This window comes from Bufo bufo, chromosome 6, assembly GCF_905171765.1.
Source record: "Bufo bufo chromosome 6, aBufBuf1.1, whole genome shotgun sequence".
NCBI classification, from domain to species: Eukaryota; Metazoa; Chordata; class Amphibia; order Anura; family Bufonidae; genus Bufo; species Bufo bufo.
The window spans coordinates 175659851-175686100 of NC_053394.1; the positions used below are offsets into that span (position 1 = coordinate 175659851).

Here is a 26250-nt window from a genome sequence, read left to right on the forward strand (position 1 = left end):
GCTTGCTATTACACTTTTTGTGATGTAAGGTGACAAAAAATGGTTTATTTAGCACAGTTTTTATTTTTTTGTTTTTACGGTGTTCATCTGAGAGGTTAGGTTTTACACAATAACAGCTTTTTTCAAACAAAAAAAATGATGTTCTAGTGTCTCCATATTCTGAGCCATAGTTTTTTTTATTTTTTGAGCGATTGTCTCAGGTAGGGGCTCATTTTTTGCGGGATGAGGTGACTGTTAGATTGGTACTATTTTGGTGGGCAAACACCTTTTTGATCGCTTGCTGTTGTACTTTTTGTGATGTAAGGTGACAAAAAAAATGGTTTATTTAGCACAGTTTTTATTTTTTATGGTGTTCATCTGAGGGGTTAGGTCATATAATATGTTTATAGAGCCGGTCGATATGGACGCGGCGATACCTAATATGTATACTATTTTTTACCAATTTTTTAAAACTTTATTTGGGGAAAATGACGTTTTTGTTTATTTTTACTTGAAACTTAAATTTTTTGGGGGGGAAACTTTTTTTTTCAACTTTTTTTTCACTTTATTTTTTGTCCCACTTTGGGACTTGAACTTTGGGGGGTATATTCCTTTACAATGCATTCCAATACTTCTGTATTGGAATGCATTGGCTGTAGGCTGAATGCAGGTCTGAATTGATCGCTGATACGGGGGGGTCACCCCCCCCCCCCGGCATTGTGACAGGATGCTCGCTGAAGGATTTCAGCGGGCATCCTGTCACGATTAACCCCCGCCGCGCCGGTACGTCATGGGTTCTTAAGGACTCGGGAACCATGCCGTACCGATACGTCATGGGTCCCTAAGGGGTTAAAATTGGACCTCCACAGCAGCCTACCCCCTTAACTTCGACCTTTACAGCAGCCATCCCATTTAACAGTGAGTTTCACAGCACACCACCCCCTTGAGAGTGACCTCCACAGGGGCTCGCTCCCTTAACAGTGGCCTTTACAGCAATCTGCCCCTTAATACTGACCTCCATAGCATACCATCCCTTTAACTGTGACCTCCACAGCAGCCTTCCCCTAGGGTGGCCAGAGGTTCTATTTTAGGCCGGACAGTCCGGCTTTCAGACGGCCTGGACGGACACAAGGATGCCCTTTTGAACAGCTCACTCTAAGACAGCAGCACTGTACTGTCTGAGTGTAAGCTGCAGGGAGAAAGTCACCCTCCCTCCCCTGCAGCTGACAGAAGTTGATTTTTAACTTCATTTATTCAATCCCTGTCTGCTGTGGAGTGGGAGGGGGTGTGGCCTAACCAGATTTGGTCGTGGCTTAGTGGGACCTAGAAGTTGATTTTTAACTAAATTTTTACAATCCCTGTTGGCTGAGGAGTGGGAGGGGGCGTGGCCTAACTGGATCGGGGGCGTGTCCTTTTGAACAGCTCACTCTAATGTGCTGTTTGAGTGTAAGCTGCAGGGAGAAATTCACCCTCACTCCCACTCCTGCAGCTGATAGACGTTGATTTTGAACTTAATTTTTTCAATCCCCATTGGCTGAGGAGAGGGAGGGTGTGTGGCCTAACCGGATCAGGGGCGTGATTTAGTGGGACCTGGGGATGGGGTTTTATCCTAGTGACAGATTTCCTTTAAAGCTCACTTACAGCAGTGAAGAAAAATGACTGGGTTGTTATGGAAACCTGGAGTTAAACTGTGTATGTGGAGGCTAACGGCCTGCGAGCTTCTATTGGCTGATAAGGGTCATGTGACCAAGCTTCTATTGGCTAATGCATTTATTTGGGAATATCTCAGGAACGGTACGTCCTAGAGAGCGGAGACCTGGTCTAAAACCTTCCCGGACACCTGGTGTACCTGTGTGCCAAATTTCATGATTGTAAATGCGACGGTGCGGATTCCTTTAGCGGACATACATACACACTAGGGTTGTTTCGGGTATCGAACTTTCGATACCCAATCGATACTTTTAGCCCGGTATCGATACGATACCGGGATTTGTCCTTTATCAATACTAGGCTGTGCTACTGCACAGCCCAGTATCAGAGAATATAGATCGCGCTGCTCTCAGCGTGCGCCATGTTCTCTCAGCAGCACAGGGAAGAAGGAAGCAGTCTCTCCCTCCCCCCTGTGCTGCTGCTGCCTCCATTGAGAGCACAGAGGGGCGGAGAAGGGGAGGGGCTGTGGCCACTAATGATAACTAACGTTTAATACATTACAAATGCAGGCGGTGGCAGAAACACATTGCTGGCACCCTCTCTCTGACAGGGCGCTGCGATCCGCGGCAATTAACCCCTCAGGTGCCGTACCTGAGTGGTTAACTGCCGCTGATCGCAGTGCCCTGTCAGAGGTCAGGTGCCGGCAATGTGTTTCTGCCGCCGGCTATATTTGTACATTAAATGTTAATTATCATTGGTAGTGCAGTGCGTCCCCCCCCCCATCCACAGTATTAAAAACATTGGTGGCACAGTGCGCCTCCCCAAATCCCCACAGTATTAAAAACATTGGTGGCAGTGGCCACAGGGTCTCCTCACCTCCTCTGATTGGTGGCAGTGGCAACTTCTGATCGGAGCCCCAGCAGTGTAATTGTGATTCGCCAATTTTTTTGTTACCTTGTCCCCCCCCCCAAAAATAGGATAGGACTGTTCGATTATAGGCCGGATGTTGCATAAAATGCGGAATTCATCGCAATATTTTCTAATGGTATAGAAACCGAATCAAAATTTTTGTATCGAAACAACCCTAATACACACACACATACACTCAGCTTTATGTAATATATATATATATATATATATATATATACACCCTGTACAGAATTATTAGGCAAATGAGTATTTTGACCACATCATCCTCTTTATGCATGTTGTCTTACTCCAAGCTGTATAGGCTCGAAAGCCTACTACCAATTAAGCATATTAGGTGATGTGCATCTCTGTAATGAGAAGGGGTGTGGTCTAATGACATCAACACCCTATATCAGGTGTGCATAATTATTAGGCAACTTCCTTTCCTTTGGCAAAATGGGTCAAAAGAAGGACTTGACAGGCTCAGAAAAGTCAAAAATAGTGAGATATCTTGCAGAGGGATGCAGCACTCTTAACATTGCAAAGCTTCTGAAGCGTGATCATTGAACAATCAAGCGTTTCATTCAAAATAGTCAACAGGGTCGCAAGAAGCGTGTGGAAAAACCAAGGCGCAAAATAACTGCCCATGAACTGAGAAAAGTCAAGCGTGCAGCTGCCAAGATGCCACTTGCCACCAGTTTGGCCATATTTCAGAGCTGCAACATCACTGGAGTGCCCAAAAGCACAAGGTGTGCAATACTCAGAGACATGGCCAAGGTAAGAAAGGCTGAAAGACGACCACCACTGAACAAGACACACAAGCTGAAACGTCAAGACTGGGCCAAGAAATATCTCAAGACTGATTTTTCTAAGGTTTTATGGACTGATGAAATGAGAGTGAGTCTTGATGGGCCAGATTGATGGGCCCGTGGCTGGATTGGTAAAGGGCAGAGAGCTCCAGTCCGACTCAGACGCCAGCAAGGTGGAGGTGGAGTACTGGTTTGGGCTGGTATCATCAAAGATGAGCTTGTGGGGCCTTTTCGGGTTGAGGATGGAGTCAAGCTCAACTCCCAGTCCTACTGCCAGTTTCTGGAAGACACCTTCTTCAAGCAGTGGTACAGGAAGAAGTCTGCATCCTTCAAGAAAAACATGATTTTCATGCAGGACAATGCTCCATCACACGCGTCCAAGTACTCCACAGCGTGGCTGGCAAGAAAGGGTATAAAAGAAGAAAATCTAATGACATGGCCTCCTTGTTCACCTGATCTGAACCCCATTGAGAACCTGTGGTCCATCATCAAATGTGAGATTTACAAGGAGGGAAAACAGTACACCTCTCTGAACAGTGTCTGGGAGGCTGTGGTTGCTGCTGCACGCAATGTCGATGGTGAACAGATCAAAACACTGACAGAATCCATGGATGGCAGGCTTTTGAGTGTCCTTGCAAAGAAAGGTGGCTATATTGGTCACTGATTTGTTTTTGTTTTGTTTTTGAATGTCAGAAATGTATATTTGTGAATGTTGAGATGTTATATTGGTTTCACTGGTAAAAATAAATAATTGAAATGGGTATATATTTGTTTTTTGTTAAGTTGCCTAATAATTATGCACAGTAATAGTCACCTGCACACACAGATATCCCCCTAAAATAGCTAAAACTAAAAACAAACTAAAAACTACTTCCAAAAATATTCAGCTTTGATATTAATGAGTTTTTTGGGTTCATTGAGAACATGGTTGTTGTTCAATAATAAAATTAATCCTCAAAAATACAACTTGCCTAATAATTCTGCACTCCCTGTATATTATATATATATATATATATATATATATATACACACAGTACAGACCAAAAGTTTGGACACACCTTCTCATTCAAAGAGTTTTCTTTATTTTCATGACTATGAAAATTGTAGATTCACACTTAGGCTCAGTTCAGACCTGAGCGTTCTGAAAGGAGCGCTCTGTATGCGCGATTGTACGGGCGTTTACAATCGCGCATACAGAGACAAGTGTACACACAGTGTCGCGCGTTCCCGAAAGTCTATGTACGGGAACGCGCGACAAGCGCCCAAAAAAACGCTCCTGTACTTGTTTGAGCGTCGGGCGTTTTACAGCGCGATCGTACGCGCTGTAAAACGCCCAGGTGAGAACCATTCCCATAGGGAAGCATTGGTTTCTCCTTGTTGAGCGTTTTACAGCGCGTAGGAACGCGCTGTAAAACGCTCAGGTCTGAACTGAGCCTAAAGGCATCAAAACTATGAATTAACACATGTGGAATTATATACATAACAAACAAGTGTGAAACAACTGAAAATATGTCATATTCTAGGTTCTTCAAAGTAGCCACCTTTTGCTTTGATTACTGCTTTGCACACTCTTGGCATTCTCTTGATGAGCTTCAAGAGGTAGTCCCCTGAAATGGTTTTCACTTCACAGGTGTTCCCTGTCAGGTTTAATAAGTGGGATTTCTTGCCTTATAAATGGGGTTGGGATCATCAGTGGCGTTGAGGAGAAGTCAGGTGGATACACAGCTGATAGTCCTACTGAATAAACTGTTAGAATTTGTATTATGGCAAGAAAAAAGCAGCTAAGTAAAGAAAAACAAGTGGCCATCATTACTTTAAAAAATGAAGGCCAGTCAGTCAGCCGAAAAATTAGGAAAACTTTGAAAGTAAGGGCTATTTGACCATGAAGGAGAGTGATGGGGTGCTGCACCAGATGACCTGGCCTCCACAGTCACCGGACCTGAACCCAATCGAGATGGTTTGGGGTGAGCTGGACCGCAGAGTGAAGGCAAAAGGGCCAACAAGTGCTAAGCATCTCTGGGAACTCCTTCAAGACTGTTGGAAGACCATTTCAGGGGACTACCTCTTGAAGCTCATCAAGAGAATGCCAAGAGTGTGCAAAGCAGTAATCAAAGCAAAAGGTGGCTACTTTGAAGAACCTAGAATATGACATATTTTCAGTTGTTTCACACTTGTTTGTTATGTATATAATTCCACATGTGTTAATTCATAGTTTTGATGCCTTCATAGTCATGAAAATAAAGAAAACTCTTTGAATGAGAAGGTGTGTCCAAACTTTTGGTCTGTACTGTATATATATATATATATATATATATATATACTGTATATTCCAGTCATCTGTTCCTACTTCATGATATACTGTATATTTTTGTCATGGTAAGCTTTCGAGATCACACAGCCAATCTCCAGCTGCCAGAATCAGAGATAATTATGTGGGACAAAAAAAGTTAAAACAGAGTTTAAAGAGCATTTGTCAGCAGATTTGTACCCATGACACTGGCTGACCTGTTACATGTGCGCTTGGCAGCTGAAGGCATCTGTGTTGGTCCCATGTTCCTATGTGCCTGCATTGATAAGAAAAACTTTGCCTCTAGGAGCAATAGTGATGTTCCCATTACACCTAGAGACTCTGCTCTCTCTGCAACTGCCACGCCCTCTCCACTTTCATTGACAGGGCCAGGCAGTGTAAATATCATCACGCCTGCCTGGCCCTGTCAAGCAAAGGGCAGAGGGTGTGGCATTTGCAGAGAGAGCAAAGCCTCTAGGTGTAATGGCAACACCCCCATTGCTCTTAGAGGCTCATTTCCATATATAAAAAAAAAATTCTCAGCAATGTGCCACATATGAACATGGGACCAACACAGATGCCTTCAAATAGGATCTGTAACCTCTGCTGTCCGCTTCTGGACCCAGCCTAATGTTTCAAATCTGACATGTGTCACTTTATGGTAAATTTGTGTCAATACGTTTTACCCTTCTCTATAAAAAATAAACAAAAAAAAAAAAAAAAATGTACAGATTTTTCTTTTTTAAATCACGATTTTCAAAATATGAATTGTTCTGCTTTTAAGACAGATAGCCATACCTCATAAATAGCTATTAATATTCAACATATGTCTATTTTACATTTGCATCCTTTTGTAAATGTTTTTTTTTTTTTAGGACAAAATTTTAGAAGCAATTTTTTAAAATTTTCAACAAAATTTCCATTACTGTCTTGTTAAAGGGTTTCTGTCATAGCGATGTGCTAATGTCAGCAGAACATAACTGTATGACTTATAACTCCCTGTCTGCCGCCGTTCCCTCAAAATAAAGACTTTTATAATATGCTAATGAGCCTCTAGGTGCTAGTGGGGCGTTGCTACAGCACCTAGAGGCTCCATCTTCTCACCCTTTGGCACGCCCATGTCCAGTTGATTGACGTCCTAGTTCTCCTCTTTGCCCGTAAAATCCCGTGCCTGCACCGTCCCGTTTTACGGGCAAAGAGGAGAACTAGGACGTCAATCAACTGGACATGGACGTGCCAAAGGGTGAGAAGACGGAGCCTCTAGGTGCTATAGCAACGCCCCACTAGCACCTAGAGGCTCATTAGCATATTATAAAAGTCTTTATTTTGAGGGAACGGCGGCAGGGAGGGAGTTAAAAATCATACTGCTGACATTAGCAGATCGCTAATGTCAGCCAGATACAGAATGATTTTTCTGATGACAGAAACCCTTTAAAGGACCAATTCAGTTATGAAGTCACTTTGTGGGGCTTGCATAGAAACTACACCATCAAATTATTCAAAACTGATTTTAGAAACTTTTTTTTATCCGTTTTGGCGTTCCACAGGAAATCTGACATGTCTGTTTTAGTGAATACTTGTATTCCTCATAATATAAAAATTCTGGAGGATCTTTTCTTATAAGCTTGTGTTGTACCGGTCTTTTATTATTACTATCAAAAATGTATGAATAACTTGACAACTGGGAGTCTGTCTCTGCATACTCACATACTGTCCAATCAGATGCTAAAACTGTCAGACTGTGTTAGCGACAAACCTCACTGACAAGAATGTTAACGCCCTGTTGTCAATTTATTTATACATTTCAAATAGGAATAACAGAGGAACGGTGCAATGTAGAGTTCTAAGGAAAGACACTCCAGTTACTAAAACAGACATGTCAGGAAAGGTGACCGGTCCCCCTGAAGGGGTTAATGACTGGAGAACAATATAATATACAGCACTTGGGATTTCTATGTACCTGATAATCTTGCAAGACATCCTGATTTTCCTTTTGATAATTCTCAGAATACAAAGGACCGGGATATTTTTCTGGCGATTCTTTCTTACTGGATTCATCTGTAAAAGACACACAAATATCATGAAATGGCCCACATTTACTTTTGGTGGAATTGTCACGGACTTAAAGTCACATTTAAAACGGTTTCAAATTTCATTTCAAGGGTGAAAACCGACAAAAATGGACATGTAACGCTGGAAACCTAATGTCAACCCTTTCTATAAACGTATGCGCTATTATGTCCAAATTGCATTCACCTGTCTGACCTAACTGCAGTCGCCAGCGGTACTGATACTGGCTGTTTAACCTCTTAGGCTACATGCACACGAACATTGTTTGTTTCTGTAACGGTTCAGTTTTTTTTTTGCGGATAGGATGTGGACCCATTCATTGCAATAGGTCCGCAAAAAAACGTGTGCTGTCCGCATCAGTATGTCCGTTCTGTAGCCCCGCGAAAAAAACTGAACATGTCAAATTCTTGTCCGTTTTAGGCATTGTTACAATGGAGCCGCAAAAAAAAAAAAAAACCCGGATGGAATACGGATGTCATCCGTTGTTTTTTTTTGCGGATCCGCAATTTGCCGACCGCAAAACACATACGGTCGTGTGCATGTAGCCTTAGGCCAAGTTCACACTTTAGGTATTTAATCAGTTATTTCAATCAGTTATTGTGAGCCAAAACCAGGTGTGGGTCAAGAACACAGAACAGGTGCAGATCTTTTCATTACATCTGATCTCTGAGGAGGCTTCACTACTGGTTTTGGGTCAAAATAACTGATGGAAATAACTGATCATATAAGTGATGTGTGAACTCAGCCTTAGATGCTGCCAATAATGACTGAGGCATATAAGGATCCTGACAGACGGAGGGGGCTCCCATCCACACGAATATGTATCAGTGCAATCATAACGACCTGTGATACAAAGCAGCAATGTGCAGTATGAATTAGTGTAAGACCTAATGTCAACAATGAAGAGGGTGAATGGTTGTTCATTGGGGTGCCAAGAATGGGACCTCCACAGATCTAGGTTTGATGGCCCAAGGATAGACCATCATTTTTCAAAGTCTGGAAAACCCCTGGATACCAACTCCTCTAAAGCTGTTCTTTGTGTTCACAACTGAGGACAAGAAAGGTGTCTTCTTACCTGGTGATATGAGAGTCTGGTGAGTCTCCGTTGTAATGTCCTCATACTGATCCAGATGTTCCTCTACATACTCCCACTCCTCCATGGAGAAATACACAGTGACATCTTGACACCTTATAGAAACCTGACACACACAAAGATACAAACTCAGTTGACAAAAGGGTCAGCCATGGAATCAGCCCTTGTGCCCCCACATACGCAAACCTTTACTTGGGTGGCTGGGAACGTGATGTGGTGTTTGGGGAATTTGCGTCATCAATTGTCCTTTGGTTAAGGTACATTGATGATGTACTGATTCTGTGGAAAGGGGACGAAAATACTTTTGAACAATTTGTCCGACACCTCAATAATAATGATTGAGGTCTCTACTTCACGTCTGAGAGCCATGATTACACCATCACGTTTCTGGATCTTACTGTCTACAAGGATTCTAGTGGGCACATTGGCACTCGGCTTTTTCGCAAAAAGATAGCAACTAATAGCGTACTTAGCTGTCGTCCATTGGCCCTAAAGCGTGGTATTCCGAAGGGGCAGTATTTGAGTCTTTGCCGCAACTGTACCAACATGCATGATTTTCGTATTGCTGCGAATGAACTGAGACAGCGGTCCTTGGACCGTGGCTACCCCCCTTCTGTGCTAAGTCAAGCATACCAACACACACTGGGCTGTGATAGGGAATCTCGTAACAGGTCATTGGAATCAGAACAGATTCGTATTATTGGAGAGTTTGATGACGCTCACAATCAAGTGAGGGAGATCCTATCTCGCTATTGGGGAATCTTACAATGTAAGTAAATGGGGACGGATCAGTTTTCTCTGACACAATAGAAAACTGATCCGTTTTCCATTGACTTTCAATGGAGTTCATGACGGATCCATCTTGACTATGTTACAGATAATACAAACGGATCGGTTCATGACAGATGCATGCGGTTGTATTATTGTAATGGATCCGTTTTTGCAGATCCATGACGGATCCGCCCAAAACGCGAGTTTGAAAGTAGACTTAGGGAGGGAAATTTTGCATCCAGATGTAATGTCCTTATTAGGAAAATATCGCAGTCTGTAGTGTTTGCTTTTCAAGGTCCAGATCATTAGCAATGATTACTGTTGTATGGGGATAAAGTACTACTAGGATTGTTTGTCCCCTATCATTTTGCAGCACATCACTGTTTACATATGACAATGTTGCAAGGATATTTACTTTTTACACAGTAATTTTTAGTGCCCTTAGGGGATTTCAACATATGATCTTCTGACAAGTGATACACTGCCTGTGAAGTCATGCCTCAGATATAGCTTCACAGGCAGCTTGTGACATGAAAGGGCTCTGATTGGAGGACATAGGGAGCCTCCTCTCTCTGTCTAACCTCAGAAATGCCAAAGTCGCTATTGGCAGCAGCATTTGAGTGGTTAAATGACAGTGATCAGCATTATTGTCGATCCCAGTCATTGGTGGTTGGTGTCTGCTGTATTACACAGTCAGCACCTACCATGTATGCAGCAAGATCAGCATGTCAGCTTGCTCCATAAAACCCCTTAACGGTAGTGACATACATGTACGTGATTATGCGTTAAGGGTGTTATGAAAACCCTCTTTTCTGAAATTTAGGAGAGACTTCAGAGGGTCTCCAAGTCTGTTAGTGTGGGTCAGATAAGGTCTGTTACGATGCATCGGAGAGAAAGAAAGACATAAATACAACATTTCCAAGTAAGTTTCTCTGGGGAGCAATGCCCTGCAGAGTATTTTATTATCAGGGGGACATATTTAGGCGGGATTACATTAATCAAATCAGTGTAGAACAAAACCCCACATTTACCCATTACTGTGAAGACCAGACATGACGCAAACCACATAGAGTAAAGGAAACATTATACATATATGTCCATACAGACGTTCTCCTGGCCACCAATACTACAGGAGTGCAGAATTATTAGGCAAGTTGTATTTTTGAGGATTAACTTTATTATTGAACAACAACCATGTTCTCAATGAACCCAAAAAACTCATTAATATCAAAGCTGAATATTTTTGGAAGTAGTTTTTAGTTTGTTTTTAGTTTTAGCTATTTTAGGGGGATATCTGTGTGTGCAGGTGACTATTACTGTGCATAATTATTAGGCAACTTAACAAAAAACAAATATATACCCATTTCAATTATTTATTTTTACCAGTGAAACCAATATAACATCTCAACATTCACAAATATACATTTCTGACATTCAAAAACAAAACAAAAACAAATCAGTGACCAATATAGCCACCTTTCCTTGCAAGGACACTCAAAAGCCTGCCATCCATGGATTCTGTCAGTGTTTTGATCTGTTCACCATCAACATTGCGTGCAGCAGCAACCACAGCCTCCCAGACACTGTTCAGAGAGGTGTACTGTTTTCCCTCCTTGTAAATCTCACATTTGATGATGGACCACAGGTTCTCAATGGGGTTCAGATCAGGTGAACAAGGAGGCCATGTCATTAGATTTTCTTCTTTTATACCCTTTCTTGCCAGCCACGCTGTGGAGTACTTGGACGCGTGTGATGGAGCATTGTCCTGCATGAAAATCATGTTTTTCTTGAAGGATGCAGACTTCTTCCTGTACCACTGCTTGAAGAAGGTGTCTTCCAAAAACTGGCAGTAGGACTGGGAGTTGAGCTTGACTCCATCCTCAACCCGAAAAGGCCCCACAAGCTCATCTTTGATGATACCAGCCCAAACCAGTACTCCACCTCCACCTTGCTGGCGTCTGAGTCGGACTGGAGCTCTCTGCCCTTTACCAATCCAGCCACGGGCCCATCCATCTGGCCCATCAAGACTCACTCTCATTTCATCAGTCCATAAAACCTTAGAAAAATCAGTCTTAAGATATTTCTTGGCCCAGTCTTGAAGTTTCAGCTTGTGTGTCTTGTTCAGTGGTGGTCGTCTTTCAGCCATGTCTCTGAGTATTGCACACCTTGTGCTTTTGGGCACTCCAGTGATGTTGCAGCTCTGAAATATGGCCAAACTGGGGGCAAGTGGCATCTTGGCAGCTGCACGCTTGACTTTTCTCAGTTCATGGGCAGTTATTTTGCGCCTTGGTTTTTCCACACGCTTCTTGCGACCCTGTTGACTATTTTGAATGAAACGCTTGATTGTTCGATGATCACGCTTTTGAAGCTTTGCAATTTTAAGAGTGCTGCATCCCTCTGCAAGATAGCTCACTATTTTTGACTTTTCTGAGCCTGTCAAGTCCTTCTTTTGACCCATTTTGCCAAAGGAAAGGAAGTTGCCTAATAATTATGCACACCTAATATAGGGTGTTGATGTCATTAGACCACACCCCTTCTCATTACAGAGATGCACATCACCTAATATGCCTAATTGGTAGTAGGCTTTCGAGCCTTTACAGCTTGGAGTAAGACAACATGCATAAAGAGGATGATGTGGTCAAAATACTCATTTGCCTAATAATTCTGCACTCCCTGTATACCAGTATGAACAGTTTTTTTCCCGTTTGCTCCATCCTATGGACATAGCTTGTGAGGTCCCACTGAAGAGAATGGCAGCTGAGCTTAGTTCCAGCAGAAGAGTGGCTGATTGGTGGGAGTGCTGGGTGATGATCCCCCGCCGATTTTCCTGAGGACATGTCATTCATTTCAGGAGTCTGGAAAAACCCTTTAAGGCCTCTTTCACACGGGCGTCCTGGATTTGCTCCGGATGCGTCGCGTGTGCATTACAGGAAACCCGCGCGAGTGTGCACGCAATTTCAGTCAGTTTTGACTGGGATTGCGTTGCGTTGTTAAGTTTTTATCGCGCAGGTGCAATGCGTTTTGCACGCGTGTGATAAAAAAAACTGAATGTGGTACCCAGACCCGAACTTCTTCACTGAAGTTAAGGTTTGGGTTCGGTTTTTTGTAGATGTTATTATTTTCCCTTATAACATGGTTATAAGGGAAAATAATAGCATTCTTAATACAGAATGCTTAGTAAAATGTTGTTTGAGGGGTTAAAAAATAGAACATGCTGCGATTTTCACGCAACGCACAAGTGATGCGTGAAAATCACTGCTTATCTGCACAGCCTTATTGAAATGAATGGGTCCGGATTCAGTGCGGGTGCAATGCGTTCACCTCACGTATTGCACCCGCGCGGAAAACTCACCCGTGTGAAAGGGGCCTAAGAAAAATATAAGAAAACACAGTTCACCAACCAGCAGCCTCTCCCAACACATAGAAGAATGTTCTCTGTCCAGACGAAGCTAAACCAAAGCTTTTTCCATTATGTGAAATGGTATAGGAGATTTGTTAAACTACCTAAAAGAAAAGTTGTCTCCCAACCAGTGAGAACTCAGCTTTCATTTCATATTCTGCTCTTGAAAAATGAAAGCTGGGCTGTGATTGGTTGCTACGGGCAACAAATTTTCTTTTAGATGGTGTTCAGAAATCAGCATTAATAATGTGTTGTGGTGGAAACCAACACTTCACATAACACCATTCCCGCATCAGTACGGACTGGAAAACTGGTCAGGACTGAACAAAACATGGGTGGCAGTAAATATAGGGCAATTCTTGAGGAAAAAACCTGTTCAGTCTGCAAGAGATATGAGACTGGGACGGAGTTTCACCTTTCAACAGGCAATGACCCTAAATGCAGCCAAAGCTGCATTGGAGCTGTTTAAAGGGGTTGTGCCATCATTATATGTTATTTTAATATACTTTAGCATGAACAAAACTGTTACTTTCTGTTACAAAAATGGTGCCCCCTGGTGCTTAACCCCTTAAGGGAGGGAGCGAGATCCTCCCCTATGTCACGATCAGCGCCGACCATGACATATGAGGGGTTAATCCACCGGCATCGGTGTTGTCACAGATGCTGGTGAATGCAGCAGGGTGGATGTCAGTTACAGCCGGGCCCCTGCCACTAATTGCGGCACCGCATGTGGGGTAGGAGACGGACCGCAGGACAAGAAGTCTTGTCCTGGGGGGCAAAGTAATTCTTAACCTGTTAATTTGGATAGTAATGTGCACATCCACCTACTGTGGTGGTCACACATGTCAGTTCCATTCTTCGACTGCCTCCAGCCTTATCTACTGTTAAAAGCTGTGACAGTTAGGCTACACTCATGTTTTTTTGCAGTCCGCCAATTACGGATACCAGACATGCTCTATATTTCTGCTCTATATTTTTTGCGGGGCTACGGAACAGAACTATGGATGCGGACAGCACACATGGGCTGCCCACATCTTTTGTGGCCCCATTGAAATGAATTCTATGAATCAATTGCGGAATGGATGCGGACCCAGGAATACGGTGCTCTGAATGCACCCTTATAGGAGGAGAGTTGCTGCAGAAAGAACACACCCACACAGAGAGGGAGAGGACACACCCCGAGCTGCCAGCATGAGGGAAATCTAGCAGAACAATAAGAACAAGGAATGGGGGGAGCACTGGATTCATGTGAGGTTCTAGTTTGTTGGATAAATTGTCATGGACTTTATAATGCCCGATTTTCATTTTTTACATTAATTATGGCATAACCACGTTAAATTTAAATGCCTTGAAATGGGCACGTCAAAGCCCAGACCTCAATCCAACAGAGAATTGCTGTGCACGAACACTACCCATCTAACTGGAAGGAGTTGGATCAGTTTTACCTGGAAGATGGACAAAAAACATAGGCTAACATTTCTCAACACTGGCATTCTCATACTCCCTGCGCCCTGGAGTAAGATGCGTCCACTTTATTAATAGGCATATGTCTCAATAAATAAGGCGCATCTCTGGCCCCAGAAACTGAAATCGAAGCCAGCCACGGCTGGCACTGGCATAGACAAACTATAAGTTACCGCAGTTTCTGGCACAAGTTCAGGCTGGCCGTGATAGGTCTTTCCTAAGCCCCTCCCCTTTTCTTGTTACTTTAGAAAAGTGTCGAGAAACTCAAAAAGTCACAAATTATGGTGCAAATATGGCAAGTGCCATAATCTGCGACTTTTAAATGCCACAATAGTGCAATAGTGATGTAAAAAGGTTAACAAATGCTCCTTGTAGGGGAGATTTACCAAAACTGGTGTAAAGGAAAAATGGCTTAGTTGCCCATCGCAATCAATCAGATTTTACCTTTCATTTTTCAGAGCTCCTGTTACAATACTGGTGAACACTGCTGGAATCCAAGGAAGAAGGAATGAGCGAAACATGGTAACGAACCAATGGTAGATGTCCTCAGCAGAACTGATTGAAGTGTAGATTAGGTGAACTACAAGTCCAACAAGAACTGTCCGGTAAAGATCTGGGGATAATGGAGCTAGTCACTCAAGAAATGTTTGGAGAAATGGCATGGACTGAAATAGGCCCAAACAGGAAACAAGATGTCTCCCATTCCACACAATATTGGCCATCTTGAGTAAGGGCAAGTAAAAGGGCAAACCAGCAGCCTCCAGCTCCGTTGGAAAATGAAAGGATTGGTTGCTATGGAAAACTAAACCTAGCGTGGACAGGGAATAACTTTAACCATCCACTATACCCCTTAAATTATTGTTTGTATCACAGTAAAATATTTAGCATCTTCTAAGTGATAGGCATGTTGTGTAAATCGAAGCGTACACCAACCCTCCCAAAACAAAAACAAAACAAAAAAATCCATTATAATTCCAAGTCGTAATGCAAAAAACACACAAAAAAAAAGAGGAAAAACACCAACAGGGGGTGGGGGGGGGGGGGGGGGGGGGAATACTTTTGCAAGGCACTGTATGAGCTACACCAGACAGCCAGGGTGCATATGCGGCTCCTGCTCTGGCAGACTCAAGCCATCCTTGTATTACACCGATCCCCCACTGACAGACGGAAACAAGCGATTCCATCGTTAGTTAACCACAACCAAACCAGGCCTTACAAAGTGTCTCCTGCCTTTACTTCAATACCCAGGACATCCATGACAATGCAGGGACCACAGGGATTTCCTCCCTTGAATCCACTACGACATTCAAATCAGTTAAATGTCATACTTGTGGGCTATCCATTAAGAGTTAATTTAACAGGTAAAGACCTGGTTGGGGGGTTGTCAGATGACAAATTTCATAGACTCATAGGGCCAGATTTATCATTCCTCTGACAGCTCACTCCACTTTAACATATGGCTAAAGTCAGTTTTAGCCAAGTCAGATTTATGATCGGCCCTTTAAGACTATAATAAATGTGGTTTGACGGTAGCAGTTTATCCGTCAGTAAGCAGCTTTACAAAAGTCGCACATCTTGATGAAAAAGTCGCACGTTTTTATGAAAAAGTCGCATGTTCTATTAAAAAGTCTCATAAGATAAGCATGGTCCTCGCTGGAGTGAAATTGGGACTTTTTTGCGACTTTTTTGCGACTTTTTAAAAAAGTCGCAATAGTAAATTTGTCTTGCCAATCATTTGCATAAGGCAAAACGCCCATTTTCTCAAAACTGGAGTGCTTAGCGCTTGCCTTCAAAAAGTCGCAAAAAAGTCGCAAAATTTTGATTTGCGCATTTTTTTGCGACTTTTTGACTCCATAAAAGTGACTTAGCCTAATGATATATCTGGCCCATAGATCCTAGTGGTTTGGAATGTAAATGTGCACTCACCCTTATTGTAGACCAAACAGCTTGGAGCACATCTGACCCAAGATATTACATTTATGCTACACCATGTTAGACTCCCCAGCTATAATATCCCATATTAAGTGAGGCAGGTATAGCATATGGGTGCAATCAAAGAAGAGGATTAGGACAACATACTGGGCGAGACTTATCAAACTGGATAAAAGGAAAACTGGCATAGTTGCCCATAGCAACCATTCAGATTCCACCTTTCATTTTTCAGAGCTCCTTTGGAAAATGAAAGGTGGATACTGATTGGTTGCTATGGGCAACTACGCCAGTTTTCATTTCCGCCAATCTGATAAATCTCCCCCATTGGGTGTGCCTAAGAAGTTTCTCCTCAATACCCCAAACACTTTTTTTTTTACAGCTTGTTTCTTTTCATACACCTCCGTGACAGCTATGCTATATGCTTAGAAGGGCTCATGCACACAAACTTATTTTTTGTCCGTGTTCGTTATTTTTGCGGCCCTTAGGCGGATCCATTCAGTTCAATGGGGCCCCAAAAAAAAATATATATGGAAATGACTCTGTGTGCATTCTGTATCCGTATGTTCGCAAGTCTGTTCCACAAGTGCGGACAAGAATAGACATTGTTACAATGGATACGCAAAAAATAAAACCAAACACAGATGTAACATGGACGTCACACAGATGTCATCCGTTGTTTTGTTTTTTTGCGGATCCATGTTTTGCGGAACGCAAAATACATACGTTTGTTTGAATGAGCCCTAACAAAAATGAAAAACATGGATAACACATTATTATAAAATGAACCCAAAACCACTGTGCTCAATGAGACCCTTCTGAGTCTTAATGGTTTTTGGTTTAAAATCAAGTGTAAGATGTAATGGCTGAGATGGGCAATTGTTATATCACAATAAAAAGATTAAGCCCTTAAAGATCGGATCTATTTTTATTTTTGCATTTTTAATTTTTCCTCCCCAAGTTCCAATACCCATAACTTTTTCCATTCACATAGCCATATAAGGGCTTATTTTTTGCAGGACAAGATGTATTTTTAATGCTGCCGTTAAGTTTACCATGTCTTGTATTGGAAAAAAAGAAAAAAACATTCTTTGTGGGGTAAAATTTAAAAAAGTTTTGGGGGTTTTCACATCAAAGAGTTCACTGCGTGCTAAAAAAATGAACTCCTTATTCCCTTACGTCCTCAACAGCAGCACAGATGGGGTTAACTGCCCCTGTGGACTGGTAGGACCGGCGGAATTTTAATGAGCCCAAGAACCAATAAACGATCTTCAGCTCCCTGAAAGGGAGGAGATCACCCCCCAGCCCACCGTGTTTTTTTCTGTCCTCTGGACAGGTGGACTGGCGTGTCGCTCCCTCTCTGGGAGCTGAAGATTGCTTAGGGGTTCTTTTCCCCTCCTTAAGCTTAGCTCGCTTTCTATGGATCTCAGTGCCTTTATTTTAGGCCTGATCATGGCGATTTCGGTCTGGGGTACCGTCGGGGAGGGGGGCGTCCCCTCCCCTCTTCTCTCATCATCTGTAGACAGTGCTCCGTCCCTCCGTTACCGCATGTGTGCGGCGCTATGGGCGCCGCCATTTTCCGGAAGTGACGCGCCCTAGGTGCGCTACGTCACTTCCGGTTTTCCGAAGCGTTGCGGTGATGTATAAAACTCACCTTTCTTTAAAACTGGCTCCCTAGAAGGACATCCCGGACTTAGGATTAGTCTGGGGAGACAATTTTCGTATAGGTAGAGCCAGTATAGGCTCTGGTTTTTCTACAAGAAAAAAAAAAAAAAAAGGGAGTGGTGCTGATCTCGTTTCCTTTTAAGCGCCCAGAGCCCATCAGTTGGCCCAGAAGATCCTGGTTTACCCAGCTCATTCAGATGAGTCGGGGACAATACTGGAGACTCCCCCCGGAGCAGACCCTGGTGTCGTGGGACACTCACCTCTGCCTAGATCTGCACAGGTTCAACCTGACAGCCTGGAGGTTGATCAGTCCCTTCCCAACATAGAAGGGCTTTCCGAGTCGGTCCTGAGAACTTTGTCGCATTCCCGAGCAGAGTCTACAAAGAAGGCCTACTCCAGGATCATGAGAATCTTCGAGGCATGGTGTGATTCCAGACAGGTGGCGCCTGCAGATCCGCCCCTTCCTGCGATACTTCAATTTCTTCAGGATGGATTAGATAGAGGCCTATCTCCAGCTACCTTGAAGGTCCAGGTTTTTGCCATCTCGGCCTGTCTCAACAGGCCACATTCTCGGGACCCACTCATCAAACGCTTCCTGAAGGGAGCTGAAAGACTAAAGCCTACTATACTGAAACCTATCCCCCAGTGGGATCTTTCAGTAGTGCTCAGGGGGCTAGCATCTCCTCCCTTCGAGCCCTTGGAGGAGGTAAATTTTAAATTTTTGACTTTAAAGATGGTCTTTCTTCTGGCTATAGCTTCAGCCAAAAGAGTTTCTGAATTGCAGGCTTTCTCCGCAATTCACCCGTACATTATTTTTCTACAGGATAGAGTACTCCTGAAGTTTTTACCTTACTTCAGGCCTAAGGTGCCTACTTTCCAGAACATCAATCAGGTAATATCTTTACCAGTTTTGTTTACAGCCTCCTCCTCTGATACTCCAGCTAGAGACCCGCTGGATATTTCAAGATGCCTCCAGATCTATGTGGATAGATCTAGTGAGTTCAGGATAGATGAGAATCTTCTTATCCTGTTTGCCGGTAAGTCTAAAGGCCGTAAAGCGTCTAAAGCCACGATTAGTCGCTGGATCAAGGAGGCCATTATGGAAGCTTTCGTCTCCCAATCCTTAGATCCTCCTGAGTTTGTGAGAGCCCATTCTACTAGGGCGGCTCCACCTCGGTTGCGGAGAGAAGACTCCTCCCCTTAGAGTTGATCTGTAAGGCGGCCTCCTGGAGCTCTGAGTCAACCTTCATCTCCCATTATAGGATAGATGCTAGGATGGCAGAGTTTTCGGCTTTTGGGCAGACTGTTCTTAGTTCTGCCAGGCATGAGGACCCTCCCTAGGGGATTCTTCTTGCTATCTCCCCATCTGTGCTGCTGTTGAGGACGTAAGGGAATCGTTAATTTCTAACGATAATTTGTTTTCCCTTAGTCCTAACAGCAGCACACAAATATCCCACCCTAAATACATTATGCTTGTTAAAAACACGGTGGGCTGGGGGGTGATCTCCTCCCTTTCAGGGAGCTGAAGATCGTTTATTGGTTCTTGGGCTCATTAAAATTCCGCCGGTCCTACCAGTCCACAGGGGCAGTTAACCCCATCTGTGCTGCTGTTAGGACTAAGGGAAAACAAATTATCGTTAGAAATTAACGATTCTGTGGCTCAGTACGATTGTGGCAATACCAAACTTGTATAGTTTTATAGAAACATAGAAACATAGAATGTGTCGGCAGATAAGAACCATTTGGCCCATCTAGTCTGCCCAATATACTGAGTACTATGGATAGCCCCTGGCCCTATCTTATATGAAGGATAGCCTTATGCCTATCCCATGCATGCTTAAACCCCTTCACTGTATTTGCAGCTACCACTTCTGCAGGAAGGCTATTCCATGCATCCACTACTCTCTCAGTAAAGTAATACTTCCTTATATTACTTTTAAACCTTTGCCCCTCTAATTTAAAACTGTGTCCTCTTGTGGTAGTTTTTCTTCTTTTAAATATGCTCTCCTCCTTTACCAAGTTGATTCCCTTTATGTATTTAAAAGTTTCTATCATATCCCCTCTGTCTCTTCTTTCTTCCAAGCTATACATATTAAGGTCCTTTAACCTTTCCTGGTAAGTTTTATCCTGCAATCCATGTACTAGTTTAGTAGCTCTTCTCTGAACTCTCTCTAGAGTATCTATATCCTTCTGGAGATATGGCCTCCAGTACTGCGCACAAGACTCCAAGTGAGGTCTCACCAGTGTTCTGTACAGCGGCATAAGCACTTCACTCTTTCTACTGCTTATACCTCTCCCTATACATCCAAGCATTCTGCTGGCATTTCGTGCTGCTCTATTACATTGTCTTCCCACCTTTAAGTCTTCTGAAATAATTACTCCTAAATCCCTTTCCTCAGATACTGAGGTCAGGACTGTGTCAAATATTCTATATTCTGCCCTTGGGTTTTTACGCCCCAGGTGCATTTTCTTGCACTTATCCACATTAAATTTCAGTTCCCAGAGTTCTGACCATTCTTCTAGTTTTCCTAAATCCTTTTCCATTTGGCGTTTCCCTCCAGGAACATCAACCCTGTTACATATCTTTGTGTCATCAGCAAAAAGACAAACCTTACCATCGAGGCCTTTTGCAATATCACTTATGAAGATATTAAACAAAATCGGTCCCAGTACAGATCCTTGTGGAACCCCACTGGTAACATGACCTTGTTTTGAATGTTCTCCATTGACTACAACCCTCTGTTGTCTGTCACTCAGCCACTGCCTAATCCACTCAACAATATGGGAGTCCATGCTCAATGACTGCAGTTTATTGATAAGTCTTCTATGTGGGACAGTGTCAAAAGCCTTACTAAAATCTAGATATGCGATGTCTACTGCACCTCCACCGTCTATTATTTTATTCACCCAGTCAAAAAAATCTATAAGATTTGTTTGACATGATCTCCCTGAAGTAAACCCATGTTGTTTTTCATCTTGCAATCCATGGGATTTTAGATGTTCCACAATCCTATCCTTTAAAAGGGTTTCCATTAATTTGCCTACTATTGATGTCAGACTCACTGGTCTATAGTTGCTCGATTCCTCCCTACTACCTTTCTTGTGAATGGGCACGACATTTGCCAATTTCCAATCTTCCGGGACGACGCCTGTTACTAATGATTGGTTAAATAAATCTGTTAACGGTTTTGCCAGCTCACCACTAAGCTCTTTTAATAATTTTGGGTGTATCTCATAATTTGTTTAATTACTTTAAAGGGATTCTGTCACCAGATTTAACCCTTTTAAGCTAGCTGACATTAGCGATGTGCTAATGTCAGCTAAACCTAACTAGCCTATTTTATCTATGCCCCCGTTACTCCAGAACTCTAACTTAACTTTTAGGCCCTTTTCACACGGGCGAGTTTTCCGCGCGGATGCGATGCGTGAGTTGAACGCATTGCACCCGCACTGAATCCCGACCCATTCATTTCTATGGGGCTGTTCACATGAGCAGTGATTTTCCCGCATCACTTGTGCATTGCGTGAAAATCGCAGCATGCTCTATTTTGTGTGTTTTTCACGTAACGCAGGCCCCATACAAATGAATGGGGTTGCGTGAAAATCGCAAGCATCCGCAAGCAAGTGTTTCACGCACGGTTGCTAGGAGACGATCGGGATGGAGACCCGATCATTATTATTTTCCCTTATAACATGGTTATAAGGGAAAATAATAGCATTCTGAATACAGAATGCATAGTACAATAGGGCTGGAGGGGTTAAAAAAAAATAAATAAAAATAATTTAACTCACCTTAATCCACTTGTTCGCGCAGCCGGCATCGCTTCTGTCTTCCTTCTTTGCTGTGTGCAGGAACAGGACCTGTGGTGACGTCACTCCGGTCATCACATGATCTTTTAACATGGTGATGGATCATGTGATGACCGGAGTGACGTCACCACAGGTCCTGTTCCTGCACACAGCAAAGAAAGAAGACAGAAGCGATGCCGACTGCGCGATCAAGTGGATTAAGGGGAGTTAAATAATTTTTTATTTTTTTTAACCCCTCCAGCGCTATTTTACTATGCATTCTGTATTCAGAATGCTATTATTTTCCCTTATAACCATGTTATAAGGGAAAATAATACAATCTACAGAACACCAATCCCAAGCCCGAACTTCTGTGAAGAAGTTCGGGTTTGGGTACCAAACATGCGCGATTTTTCTCACGCGCATGCAAAACGCATTACAATGTTTTGCACTTGCGCGGAAAAATCGCGCATGTTCCCGCAACGTACCCGCACCTTTTCCCGCAACGCCCGTCTTAAAGAGACCTTATAATATGCTAATTAGCCTCTAGGACCAGGGGGGGATGGGCGTTGTTCCTGCTCCTAGAGTCTGCATTCTCCCACCTTTGTCGCCTCTCTCCAAGTCCTGATTGACAGGGCCAGGCAGAGCTCGCATCTGTCTGCCAGCCCTGTGCTCTGGTGAAATCTCGCGCCGTTCAGCATTCGGCGCAGGCGCGGTGAGGGAAAGACACTCGTAGTCTGCCAGCTTCCTCATTGCGCATGCGCCGAATACTGAACTGCGTGAGATTTCACCAGAGCACAGGGCTGGCAGACGGATGCGAGCGCTGCCTGGCCCTGTCAATCAGGACTTGGAGGGAGGCGACAAAGGTGGGAGATCGGAGCCTCTAGGAGCAGGAACAATGCCCCCCCCCCCCCCCTGCTCCTAGAGGCTAATTAGCATATTATAACAGTTAGATTTCTGTCATAACAGGGGCATAGATAAAAGTAGGAATAGGCTAGTTAGGTTTAGCTGACATTAGCACATTGCTAATGTCAGCTAGCTTAATAGGGTTAAATTTGGTGACAGAATCCCTTTAAAAAAAAATATAAAAGAATTTTCTTTGCATCCGCATATTCTGACAGCCATAACTTTTTTTTATTTTTGGTCTACAGAGCTGTATGAGGGCTTGTTTTTTTGCCTAACGAACTGTAGTTTTTATTGGTACTATTTTTTGTGGTATGTACGACTTTTTGCTCACTTTTTTTTCAAATTTTTGGATGTGGCGATACCTAATATGTTTATTTTTTTTTCTGTGGAAAATTGGGAAAGAGGGGTGATTTAAACTTTTAATATTTTTTTTTTACTTTTTACTTATTAACTATTAGCCCCTTAGGAGGCTAGAACCTGGGATCTTTTGATCCCTTGTCCTGTTCACCCCAATAGAGAGCTATAGTTATAGTATACGGCAAACGGTGAAACGGAATAAAATGTCAAAATGGCCGATTCGCCTTTTTTGGTTGGTTTTCATCTCCAACAAAAAATTTAATAAAAAGTGATGAAAAAGTTATACACACCCCAAAATGGTACCAATGAAAAGTACAGATCACCCCTCAAAAAAATAAGCCCTCACACATACTACAAAAAAAGTTATAGGGGTCAGAATATGGCGTCAAAAAGAAAAAACTAATTTCTTTCAAGGTTTTTTATCATTTTTTTCAGTATTAAAAGACAAGGAGAATGAAAGTAACAGGTCAGTTTTACTGCATAGGGAACACCATAAAACAAAACTCATAAAATTGATGTGGAATTGCATTTTTTTTTACTAATTTCACCTCATTTGGATTTTTTTCCAGCTTCCCACTACATTGTATGCAATATTAAATGGTGGCATTAGAAAGTAAAACTTGTCTTGCAAAAAAACAAACAAAAAAAAACAGGGGCTGAAAGGGTTAAAGGCTATGTACACCTTTGGGAGAATTTGTTTTTATTGGTTTGCATTCATTTTGAGCTAAAAATCATTTATTCATTTGGTCTTCATTAAAATGTTTGAGTCCCTTTCTCTGTACAGCCTTGAGATTCTCTAATAGCAGGCTATGTATTTCTTTTTTTTTTAAATCAGATAGTTTTTATTAACAATATTCCTCAGAATAAAGAATGCTTGTACAATTTCTTGGTAATAAAGAATAAAGCGGTTACAAATATCATCATAGAGTCCGTCTGTTCATTAAGCGCATGAAAAGGATATAATATACTCGATACAATAATAAAGGTCAACAGTGACCGCCATTACAGTGTGTTATGGTCAATTGTACAAGGCATATACATCGACTTTTTCACTTTTAAATAATGAACAAAAAATTTCCCACCCAACCAACCAAACTCCCCCCCCCCTCCCCCCCAGACGGTGAAACGGGCACTAGGCTTCCAACCCAGTACAATGTTCATAACTCTAATGGTCAATACCTGAAGTACCACCCATATAAGTACAGCAGGTATTATCCTACCATATCAACGGTATTTCAATTATACATACCAGGGAACCCAAACTTGGCACCATGTATAAGCATCATAGAGAGGAGAATATTTTGATCGACACAGCAGCTCCCGAATCTACATCCTTAGGCCTCTTTCACACGACCGTATGGCTTTTTCAGTGTTTTGCGGTCCGTTTTAAACTGATCCGTTGTTCCGTTTTTTGTTTCCGTTGTGTTTCCGTTCCGTTTTTCCGTATGGCATATACAGTATACAGTAATTTCATAGAAAAAATTGAGCTGGGCATAACATTTTCAATAGATGGTTCCGCAAAAAACGCAACGGATACGGAAAACATACGGATGCATTTCCGTATGCATTCCGTTTTTTTTGCGAACCCATAGACTTTAATGGAGCCACGGAACGTGATTTGCGGCCAAATATAGGACATGTTCTATCTTAAAACGGAACGGAAAAACGGAAATACGGAAATGGAATGCATACGGAGTACATTCCGTTTTTTTTGCGGAACCATTGAAATGAATGGTTCCGTATATGGACCGTATATGGAACGCAAAAAAACGGCCCGCAAAACGGGAAAAAAAAACGGTCGTGTGAAAGAGGCCTTAGTAAGGGAGACTAGTCAGGGTAACGTATCCTATAGTTTTCCCAAGTTTCCCATATCTTATCAAATTTTGCCACACACTTTCTTATAACATAAACACCTTTTTCTAGTCGCAAGACTTCTGACAACCTATTTAAGAATTCTTTCCTAGTCGGAGCTTGCGGTCGAAGCCAGTGTTTGGGGATCAATTTCCTGGCCTGAAAAAGCATGCGTTGTATTCCCAGACGGTGATGACGATCTTTAATGTCCAATATCCCAGCCACGCATGCCCTCGGTCCAGGCAGAACCACTATGTTATAGGCGTCTTTGATCAAAATCAAAATCGCCGTCCAAAAATTCCGGAGTTCCGCGCAGTCCCAGAACATATGCATCAGGGATGCAGGACCGTTACCACACCTAGGACAGTCCGCATTTACCCAAACACCTATCTTACATAGGAACTCTGGGGTCCTATACACACGGTGCAGTAAAAACAACTGAGACATACGGTGTCCCTCACACACCGACAGTTGTGGAGTTAGCGCTAAAATCGACTTTCATTGCTCCTCCGAAATTGGTCCCACCTCTGCCTCACATTTATGCTTGACTGCTAGGACCTCTTGTTTCAGTGATTTTACATACAAATTCCTATAAATGGATGATATCAAACCACATGAGGAATTGTTTGTAAGGATCTGTTGAAACAGCGGAACCGTAGTACATTTCAATGACGTCGATTGTGCCTGCTTCTGGAAAGCATGACGTAATTGCAGAAATTGATAAAAGGCCGATTGCGGGAGACCAAATTCATTTTTCTCTTTCGGTGATGTCATCGGCGCAGGCGCACTGAGGAGACGAGCCTCCTCATCTCAGAGCGCCTGCGCCGAATGACCAGAGGCGCGCGATTTTTGAAATACTGACAGGGCCGGCCGGAGGAGGAGATCACGGCTGGCCCTGTCAATCAACAAGAGGAGGGGGCGGATTGCTGCTGCGGCTACCAGCAAGTAGACGCCCTACTTGCTGGTAGAGCCCTCATTTACATATTATAAAACTTCGTTTTATAAAGAATCGGCCGCATGAAAGTAAGTAAGACTATTATATTCTCCTATATCGCCCTATAAGGAATCTAACTATCCAAAAAAAAAAAATGAGTTTTGTGGGGTGACAGAAACCCTTTAAGTAAGTGTTTATGACCTTTTAGTAATTTAGAGATAAGGGGGGTCATTTATTAAGCTGAAATATGCCTATATATAGGCGCATTTCAGGCGCAGACTGCGGCACAACGGTTCTTCCCACTCACGCCAGGTCTAAAATTGTGGGCATGGTGTGGACGGGGAAGGGGACGGGCCAGTAGGCCCGTCTTATTTACCATTTTCTAAG

The 26250-nt window shown here is 42.9% G+C and overlaps 1 protein-coding gene across 1 annotated transcript in view; it reads right to left on the reverse strand.

Moving 5' to 3' along the window:
• Positions 1 to 26250, reverse strand: part of LOC121003391 (zinc finger protein 260-like) — a 79238-nt gene that overhangs the window by 47226 nt on the left and 5762 nt on the right. The window contains exons 4-5 of the mRNA XM_040435214.1: positions 8780 to 8903; positions 7595 to 7692 (exon numbers count right to left, since the gene is read on the reverse strand). Coding sequence (XP_040291148.1) covers positions 7595 to 7692; positions 8780 to 8903 — 222 coding nt within the window. The remainder of the gene's footprint in view (positions 1 to 7594; positions 7693 to 8779; positions 8904 to 26250) is intronic.